Source organism: Grammomys surdaster, unplaced genomic scaffold, assembly GCF_004785775.1.
Source record: "Grammomys surdaster isolate TR1022 unplaced genomic scaffold, NIH_TR_1.0 130, whole genome shotgun sequence".
Lineage (NCBI taxonomy): Eukaryota > Metazoa > Chordata > Mammalia > Rodentia > Muridae > Grammomys > Grammomys surdaster.
Window position 1 is genome coordinate 18,774,803 of NW_021604588.1, and position 11,024 is coordinate 18,785,826.

Consider the following 11,024-nt stretch of genomic DNA (forward strand, 5'->3'; position numbering starts at 1 on the left):
ACCTGCTCATCACAGACAGCCAGAAACACACTTTTGTTATCCACACGTGAGCTTCAGAAAACTGCAAAGGCGGAGTCTGACGCAAACAGTCAGCAGAAAACAATGAGGAACCATATTTGTTTTGAAGAGGCAAAATTTGTAGGCAGTACAATTTTCCCCTAAATTAGCTGTGTGTTCCATTAACCTATGTTAAGTGATGTCCAGAGTACTTAGCATTCCTGTATCACTACTGAGGAAAGCTTGTTCACAGTTACGGATTAAAATGACAAGACCACCGGCCACATAATTTAATGCAACACTTACTTTCCCAAGTGAGATGAAGACAAACACTCACCTTAGAGCTTTTCTATAATGAACATTCAGTCCTACGGTAAGTCCTTCATTCTGCGAGCAAATCCAACCAGGGCCCCTGTAGTCACACAACATTTGTAACCCTTGATTTGGCCTCAAAACATAAACAGTCCCCTGGGGTGGGTTGGGCCTCAATGTAGAGCAGATTCAAGTATGTGCACATGGGTGGTAACAGGGCTCACTTCACGGAAAGACGGAGAGAGACGGATCCTTCTCAAGAGAACATGCCATATCGAGTGCCTACTTCCCTCACACACTTGGTAACTCCAGCCAAGTCTCACAGATATCGTGGATGGATATCAGACAGTTTTATCAGTGTTTCTAAAATTTAAATAAAAAAATTACAATCTGAAATTTTACATACCTTTTTCTTAAAGGCATAACCACACAAACCAATGACACCAATTATCCACCCTCCACGACAGACAGATCTATGGATCTGAGTAGGAAAGCAGAGAAATCTTATATCAAGTTCACTTTAATTATAAACGGGACCACACTTTAGAAACACTGGTGTGTGATCAGCACGTGTTCACAGGAAAGGATCCTAGAAAATGTACATCTTAGTGCTCAAGAAAAAAAAAATATTTTTTTGTACAAATATTTTGGAAAAACAGCTTAAATTTATGTAAGAATTAAAAATACAACTTTAATACAGTCTGCACACGAGGAGCCCTGGAGTGAAGGTTCTTGGGAAGTCCTGGCATTTAGCAGATGGCCTCAAGTCTCCCAGCCATCGGGCTGTTTGCAGCAGAGCTGGATGCTCCCGTCTGTCTGCTCAGTGGCTGGCCGACCCCGCCCCGCCCCCAGCAGGCTCCTCGCCCTCGCCCTCGCTCTCCTTGTCCCAGTCCTTCATGCTGGCTCCCATCATAAAGTCATCTTGCAGAACCTTCCACCCTGGGCTCTCTTCTGTTTTCGCTTCAGTCTAAGAAAAATGACAGAACCAAAACAGTCACAAATCAAGAAAATTTAAAAATTATACACTTCAAAACAAACTTTTCAATATGTACTTTTAAATGAGATAAAACAAAAATAATATAAAATTGATTTTATATACTATCCTCATGTATACACCGAGTAAAGAAAAAATTTTCAATTCTACCAATGAAACGTGAAAGCGAAATAATTTAGAGCTGGGGAAAATACAGATTTGGCATCAGTTTAAAAAATATTGGACAACATTAATTAACCTTTGGTGATACCTTATTAGAAAACCCTTGGCAATGTCTTTAACGGAGTCTAAAGTTCAACCCCAACTGCACTAAAGCGAGAGGTGGAAGCTAACTGGTGCTGTGCAGCTGCTTGAGATGGTACCTCATCCAGAGTCTGTAAAACTGTGAACAAACAAGGCTCACTGTCTGACACAATCATGGAATCAGGAACTAATAACACCCAAAAGTTATAAATAACTGAAGCAAGCACAAACGTAGTGGACCATTCATTCCAGGCAGTCACAGGACTGTTGTAATAATACCTGGAGCTAAGCATACAGGCCTTCCTTTGCAGTACAACACCACCACCTTGTGGCGTTAGTGAGTACTGCAACACATTTCTCTGATTTATTAACTATTTTCCAGCAGGGCCCTGTGTCAGGAACACTGAGGTGAATAAAGCCAAGACCTGTTCTCACAACTGCAGGTAGTCTGTGCAAATCTATTCTGTCTGGGGGGGGGGGCGCAACATCTATGTAACAAACATTTTTTTAAAAGACATCAAAATGTTTACAAGGTTTCACGAGCTAATTACTATGCTAAAGCTTGTCTATTTTTAAGGAAACTTTACATATTAAGAGGAAAAATGGATCACTTGTAGCTTTGTGGGATGAAAATCTAAAACACAACTTGCACCCCAGTCCATCCCGGAGCCAGGGAAGCAGATAAATGAATAGACCGGAGAACTGACTTAGTATTTCAAGTATCAGACACCTGCTGCAATGCAATAGCACTGGGGACTACACACACTTGTGTGGTCTGAGAACACCACAGTGTAATGCTTGTCTGGCTGCAAAAGCAGGAGGCAGAACACTGGTCAGTTGAGTGCCCAAGCCCTGTTCCCCACTGACTGCTGGACTCTCCAGCCAACCCTCTAGAACTGAAGCTCCGTAGCTAATCCAGGTTTTCTGACTCAACCCCCATTTCTCTTGCTGGCACTCACGACCAACAACTCAGCAGGCCAGCCAACTTAACTACTCAAGGCTTTCAGTTAAGGTAATAATTGGAAATAGGGACCATACTACAAACCATGTTAGACTACAACTCATTACTGTGTGATGCCCAAGCTGGACTTCAACACACAGCAATTCTCCTGACTTAGCCTCCTGGCTGCTGGGATTATAAAAATGAGGAGTTGGGATGGGGTAAGGGGATAACATATGAAATGTAAATAAAATATCCAATAAAAAAAAAAGAAGGAAAAAAAAAGAAAACCAACACAATAAAAACAAAATTATTTAAAAAAAATAAAATAAAATAAAAATGAGGAGTCATGACCTAGTTTCAATTCAGTTTTTTTTTTTAATTTGGGTTTTAAATTTATCAACTATATAATTTAGAATTATAAAATTCAGTGGAAAAAAAACTGCTCAGTCTTTGAGAATCAAGAACAATAGGCCAATACTCCAGATAATCTCAGGTTTTTGAAATTATGATAACTTAAGCATACTTTATAGTCTATTTAATTTGAATAGCTAAAATTCTTGTTTAAATAAAATTCAGCAAGTTTGGCTTACAGGAATAAGCAAGAAACACTTAGCCTGAAATTCAGGTTCACTTTGGTTGTAAAGCGGCCATTAGACATCAAGGATGGCCAAGCTGGCAGGAAGCTAAAGCACCTGCTGATGAGAAAGGAAGGAGACCAGTGAGAAGATAAAACAGACACTCACACAGAAAAAGAGACAAACAACAGAAGAAAAAGTAAGGCGGAAACCAGTCCAGGAGGTTCCATAACAGCAGTTCAAAAGAGAAGAAGCACGACAGAATCTGTGGCTCAGAATCCAGTGCTCACACACATCGTTATTAAAGTGTAAGGGGAGAAAACGGGCAAAAATGCACTTCCGCCCTGCAGCCTTTCTCAGAAGGAATGCTACAGAGGACAGAAACCAAAGCAGGGCAGCACCAAGACAGCAGCCAAGGGAGAAGGAAGTCTCCAGGCTCAGAGTGAAGGAAAGTTCCAGAACAACTTCATGTCAGGCCTATGGCATGCCATGCAGCGATGACTTAACAGGACACAAGCAGACAGAAGATGCCATGATCAAAACACCAACCTTTCTGCCAGCATTGACAAAACCTGGAGGAGTCTTCACCAGTAAGAGTGAATGAAGACACGATACAAGAACCAGGACACGTGGGCCCTAGCTAACACAGGAGCAACTTCGGATGGTGATGGTTCAGCTATGTATTTAAATAGCCGAATGGTCACGGGGACAACCTGAGGGCGATGGATCCCATACAGAGGAAAACGGGGCTTCTATAAAGAATACCTCAGGAGGAATAAAGGAAAGTGTGGAGACCCTGGCTTATAAGCTGCAGGGTGGGCAGAGCACCAAACCCCAGCTCTGTACTAAAATAAACGAGTTTGGGGTGAAATGTGACTTCCAAGACTACATGAATGCAGAGACCTTAAAAGGCAGGACAGCAAAACAAGAAACAAACCAACGGAAAAGCACGCCTGCTTTATCATCTATAGTTTCCAGATTTCCTCTAAGTTCATCTCAAGAGCATCTCTGTCAAAGAACCCTGTTGGTTCTGTTTACTCAGCTTTTAACGTAATGATTCTGCCTCGTTGTCACTTTCTTTACTGTATCACTGAGTCAGCTGTGCTGGGTAGCCGCTCTGCAGCACCACCACATTTCTAACACAATGAAGTGCCTGCCGGTAGGAATGATCACTCCCATCTGTAGAAAGGAAACCGATGCTCAAGACACGAAGTCGTTTGTTAAAGCATTCATGAACAAGTCAGCCCTGAAGCACGGGTCAAGATGCTTCCCAAGTCCACATTCTTGTATGATTCACAGTAATGGGCTCCCACGAAATCTTCTCTAGCACATGCTGCTCTACTCTCTGTTATCTCCCATCAGCAGTGCAGCAGAACTGACACGAAAATACACAGAAAATGCCTGACTATGTTTACGATTGGGGGGGGGGCTGCCATCTGTACTCGATGCTGGCTTCAAACTTAACTGTGAGACACGAATGGGCCTGAATGTCTCATCTTCCTGCTTCCACCACTGACTGTGGGATTACAGGCATGTACCACCTGGTTTACACTATGCTGGGGCTAAGCCTCAGGCCTTTTGTGCATGCTGGTCAAGTACTCTGCAGGCTAAGCTACATCCCTTAGACCTGTTTAAGATAACTTCTACAGGAAGTCCTAAACTGAGCAAATTATACTGCTCTTATGCAAGTCAATTTACTGTATTGCTTCATAAGCAATCCTACTGAGCATACTGCTTAGAGCATTCACAATGAAGATAAACCAGATAATCACAAGTACACACACACACACACACACACACTGCTTAGAGCATTCACAATGAAGATAAACCAGATAATCACAAGTACACACACACACACACACACACACACACAGAGGCATGGGGACATTCGAGGTCTAACCTACAGCACTGCACCCCCACCTTCTGTGCAGACCATGTCATGCAGTGTTCAGAACTGATATGAGGCTGTACTGACTAGATGGCCTAGAACAGCTTGTCTATAACCTTTCATGCTACACTCACTGAAAAGGAAAACTGAGCAGGGTCGGTCAAATGGCTCAGTACTAACCATGCAAGCAAGAAGACCTGAGTTCCAGTGCCTATGGAAAACAACTGGGTATGACAGCATTCACCTATGGTCTTAGTGCTGCGAGGGAAAGACAAGAGGACCCAACTGATGAAGCCCCAGTTCAGTGATAGACTGTCTGTCTGCTACAGAGGAAAGCCTTCATCGTCCACCTCTAGCCTACGCACGCACACGCATGCACACACGCACACACACATGAGTCTGTGGACAAGAGTACCAAATAAAACCACATGATGCAAAGTGCCCCCAGTGGCCTGCTCTTACACAGATATTCAATGAAGATCGTGCAGGTGCAATTGGTATAAATTTTGAAGATGAAGACAGCGTTTAGTTTAAAGTACTAACCACTTAAGTTCAGACGCACTGATGTCTAAGGAATGCTAAGGAAGAAGACCTGAGGTTATTAATTCAACAGCAAATAATTAAACAGTTTAATCTCACTCCATTTTGAAGGAAGACAAGTCAAACTCTGAAAGAATGGCCACATCTTAGTTTAGCAGTGATCCGTGTGTTTATCTCAATTGATTCATCTAATAACACTGAGTTTTACTTTAATTTTAGCTAAACAAAAGTTTTACTCCTGGCTAATTCCAACTAAATATCAATAGCAAACTATTTCCAACTGCAGTTATGACAGGACCACCAGTGGCTGTCAATCATGCAGGATACCCACTACCTCACTAGTCACAGAGCTGAAGCAGCCCTCAGAAGTGCACAGGAGTTCCCATACAGACAGCAAACTAAAGACGGAGACTTTAGGACACACAGAGCAGCACAGTGCCAGTGCTCCCTGGTCCTCAAGTGACACCCAGTGTCTTAACAGGAACTCCCTTTCACATTCCCAAAGTCCGGCTATAATTTGTCTGGTTTTGCATGGTAATAGTCTAGGCACTAAGTTCACTGGGGCTTCATTTTGTTAATTCCTTGTATGGTTTCCAAATTGTGATGGGCACAGCACACTGCCTGTGCTCCCAACACCTGGGAAGCTAAAACAATAAGATCATGAGTTCACAGCCAGCCTGAGCTATAAAGGGAGAGTCCATCTCAAGCAAGCAAGCGAACAAACATTTGTTGGTTCCAGTCACAGGGTAATTTTATAAACCAAGAACTAGCATGATAGTATGATCATGTAGTAGAACTACATGATAAAGAATACCCCAGAGAGAGTGAGAGACAGACAGACAGACAGACAGACAGACAGACAGACAGAGGGGGAGAGAAATTAAGCCTCCTTCATAATCCAAGTGCATGTTAAAGATCTCTAAGAAAGCCTAATTCTCCCTTTCCACAGCTATTATTCCTGAAGCTGGGTTCTCTTGATCCCTGCTTGAATCCACTGAATTCTAACTGTGTGACCTCCTCTCTGCTCTTCTCAATACCAGTCCTTACTCAAGTGTGTTGTGTGGTAGCCTCTATCCCAAATCACCATTCATGTATCTAGTTCCACAAACTGAATTTTAGGTAATGTTCACACAACACGGATACTCCTCACCAGCCACAGCCTCTTAAAACTGTTGGTAAGTTAAAGTTCACTAACTAAAGCATCTGGTGAGTGTGCTCTACCCGCATGCACACAAAGCTAGGAATCTGAAATACCTCAGATAGTCCCCGCCAATTAATCACTTAAAGCATATCCCTATTTTATTACACAATATCAAAGAAAACCCCAGGTTTATAACTGAATCGGCAAACTGAATTCGTGTGGGAAATAAGAAGCTGACCCTGTGTGTAAGGAGACAAGTTTGCTGAGGTCTGGAGGAGTGAGCCTGTTTGAAAGGGCTCTTGTGCAAAGCTGGATCCAAATAAAGAATAGGAATATAACCCACGACACATTAAATGCAACAAAAGACTTCAGAGTGCTCCTGTCAGAGATCCTTGGAGAACGTGATTTTAGGGGCAAGAGAGTGAAAGCAAAGGGTCAGTCTGAGTATCTTGTCCCAGAGGCCTGTCACGGGCATTCCATTCCTACTGCTACATTTGCAAAGTTAAGCTTCAAAACATGACGATAACTGACTGCAAACATTAAATGACTCAAGAGTCTTGCATCTGTGACATTTGTTCACAGGGATGGAAGTAACTGGACAATCTTGGCAGTCCAGAGGGGGGTGCCTCAAAGGGAGAGACGCCAATCCCCATCGTTAGGAACTTCGGCACATCCCCACATGCTAGCTAGTCAACTGGACTGAAAGGAGGCAGCTAAGCTCCAGAGCCACTCCTGTCTCATGCAGGTATCAGTGACCTGTGCTGAGGTACAAAGGCAGTGAACCCACCTTGCTCCTTCCCTAGGATGCATCCCTCCCACACCCTGCCTGCTGGGGAGGAGGCATGAGCTCTATCCAAGGAAACCCATTATGACCCCACTGAGCAGGGAAACCTCATCACTACACGGAACCTTCTGACCACATATCTGATGTGCTCGAGTAGAGCATCCAATAGCACACTTCAGAGTTAACTGTGCCACAGTCACAGTCTGACACATCATCATCATCATCATCTTAGGTCCTACTCTCTAGCTTACAATGACTTAAAAGTCACCATAATTAAAAAAAAATGGATAAATGAAAACCATGCTCATTAATAATTCTTCAAAACCACCTTGTTTCTTTAAGAAGTCAGTGGTGGGTTTTTGTTTTGTTTTTTCAGTTGTTTTACTGGTCTTGAAATGACAAGATAAAACCAAATACAATACGTTAGCTTTGGCTAGACTTTGGTATTCAAACTTATAAAAAGAATCTTCTGAAATATGGTACATGAATTACATCTCAAACCCCTATTTTTTAAAGAGAATCTTTGGTGTACACTTAGCTCCAGCCTTCAGTTATCAATGAACAATTTAAATGGGGGAAAAGCTAGGCAGACAAAACAAAGAAGGGTTAATAACGTACAAACAGACCCACTGAGAGCGCCAGGCATCCTTCACACTACTATTAGGTAAATTTTCTTCCTATTTACAAGTTCTCATAATGAACTGTGTGAAATGGTCGTCTATAATTTGCATTTGATGTACAATGCTTAAATTTTATAAAATCCACTTGCTTTCTAGAAAACCTTAATTTCTTTCAGAAACAACTACAAAGCTAATCCTAACAGGTAAATTTACAAAGAACTTTCTACCGGAGTTCTATTATCTTCTAGATCAAAAGCAGGGGACGAGAGAGCTAGGAAAAATACAGGCTGCAGCTGCCTCCATACCTCTTTCCAGGTCGTCTCTGGGTAACAAGGATTCATGTCTCAACTCTTCATCAGAGTGAGAGGAGTCTGGGAAGTTCTCTGTTCTGGTTCCCTCAGGTCTGTGCGGGCAGCAGGCACCAAGAGCTGCAGCAGGGACTCAGAGCCACAGGCGGCACTTGAACCCAGACTCCACTGAGCACTTTCAAGGCTAGCTGGATAACTGACTTGATGGGTTCTGACCCGTCTTTCAACTCTAAGATGGAATCTCACTTCATCTAAAAGCAGCAGCCGTGAGAAAGGACCTCGCACACGACCCGACCCAGAGCAGACTCTCCAGACCCAACACTCTCACTGAGGTCTTGTGTCCACTCGTACCCACCAGACTTCCCAACTCAGTACATGTGAAATCTTCTATGAGATCTGGGCACGTTCATAAGTGAGACAGTGACTTAAACAGTACAGCACTCTCCACTTAACCCCACTTCCTGCTGGGTGGTGGCACACACCTCTAATCCCAGCACTTCCAAGGCAGAGGCAGATGGATCCACGTGACTTGAGGTCAGTCTGGCCTACAGAGCTAGTTCCAGGACAGCCAGGGCTACAAAGAAACTCTGCCTCAAAAAACCAAAAGGCCACTTTCTTTTTAAGAAAGCCTCTCAGCAGTAGTTAGATAACAGTGAGCCATGGTGAACAAACTTGTAGTTGCTTGAAACTCTCTTCTTCTGTAAGAGTATGTTAGACTCAACATGTAAAATGAGTAAGAATGGCCTAGCTATAACATGTTGCTTAGCACCTGTATGAATTCTTAGCAGTCTTATAATAACTGTTTCCTAAAATGACCTCTGGAACAGCTGAACTATTTCTCCTGAGAAAGTTTCTAAGATAGGACTTCTAGCTACTTTACTGATAACAATGTATGGCTGTACAATAAACTAAGAAATAACCCATGTGCATGAATGCTGACATGTCCACATAACCCAGCAGTTTATACCAAGGACATTTCTTCACAGAAATAGAAGGTCTCACTAAAATCTGTGACCACAAATGACTCTGAAGGCCAAAGCATCACAGTACCTGACTCAAACACATTCCAGAGTAACAGTTATCAAACATAAAAGACATAAGAGCAGAAATCAGTTCTACGTACAGCCAACCATTTTGTTGTTTTGAGAAAGGGTCTTGCTGCAATGATGTGGAAATAATCAGCATGGTAAAGAAACCGCCTAAGGGGGTAATGGGGGGCCAGGCAAGGGCCTCTACTCGACAGGCACCTCAGATAAGAGTAATAACTCTGTGTATAGCCACACCATTCATTTGAAGACCTCTAACAGAATAAAGACATGGACCAAAACAAACAACAAAACTGAACTCATTAAGACAATGTAAAGCCAAAATAAATACATAGTTATAATTAGTTGTTCAAAAAGAGAATGTGTATCATACCTGTAAAATAAAATCAGTACTCTCAGAAACATAAAACGGGTCCTCAAACTTGAAAGCATCACACCATGTTAATTTTTCCAATTAAGCATAAGTTCCCAGTGTAAAAAGAGCCTAAGACTTGAGATAAGCATAGACCCCGCCCCCCCATATGCTGTCCATGTCACCAGACCTACTTCAGATAAGAGACCTCAAAAGACAAGCCTGAGTAAGAGCCATCTTCTACCTCTTATGTGCACCATGTGGGTCCTCTGCTACTAGAGACAAACTTCCTCACTATGATTATGCTGGTTACAGCAACGGGTCATCCCAACAGCACCCTTGTTTCAGAACCAGCGTGGCTCTTGTGGTACAGCCGTCCTAATGGGATGGAGTCTGCTCAGTCAGCTACAACACTCTCCATCAATCTTATTCTTGAACATACACTTAGAGAAAATGAGGTCGGACCGGGATTGTACTTTAAGGCAGGATGTATGGATACATAAGCCAAGGTTTGACCCCTAGATAAAGAAGAGAAAGGAAGACAAGAAGACAAGGATGGAGGAAGGGAAACAGGAAATGACCTAGAATCAGTATGCCAAAAACTATTATCTCTCCACATGTATTGTAATATTTCAGTACCAAGATATAGAATAAATCTACATACCCATAACAGGCAATGGAAATGAAAATGTGATATACTAATCTATGACTAATATTACAATGGAGTATTACTCAAACGCAACACAGGATGAACCCTGACATTTATGACAAGGTGGGTGCACCTAGAGGACACTGTGTTCCACGACATAAGTCAGCGCAGAAGACACAGCACACAATCTCTTGAGGAATTTTAATGTTCTCTCACAGAAGTTGAGAGTAAGGAGTAATTATAGAAGACTTAGGAGAGTGGGGACAACTGGCTGCAGGGACAGCTGGCTAACTGCCACAGTGACAGGAGGAGGATGTAGTTCTGGTGTTAGCTGCCGAGAACCGTGCTGTGTAAGTCAACAGATGCCTGGGAGCACTTCAGGTGTACTCATCATAAAAAAAGATGTTTAAGGCAGTGGATATGACCTCAGTGCCAATTTATATATGAACCAAAACCCCACATCACACAGTAGCTCCTAATAACCCATATCACACTGCAGCTCCTAATAACCCACATCTCACTGCAGCTCCTAATAACCCACATCACACTGCAGCTAAGAACCCATATCACACTGCAGCTAAGAATCCACATCTCACTGCAGCTAAGAACCCACATCACACTGCAGCTAAGAA

At 42.7% G+C, this 11,024-nt stretch overlaps 1 protein-coding gene across 1 annotated transcript in view; it reads right to left on the reverse strand.

Annotated features, from left to right (window-relative positions):
- Window positions 1-815: 815 nt before the first annotated feature.
- Window positions 816-11,024, reverse strand: part of Rrp15 (ribosomal RNA processing 15 homolog) — a 24,237-nt gene continuing 14,028 nt past the window's right edge. The window contains exon 5 of the mRNA XM_028760557.1: window positions 816-1,276. Coding sequence (XP_028616390.1) covers window positions 1,130-1,276 — 147 coding nt within the window. The 3' untranslated portion in view covers window positions 816-1,129. The remainder of the gene's footprint in view (window positions 1,277-11,024) is intronic.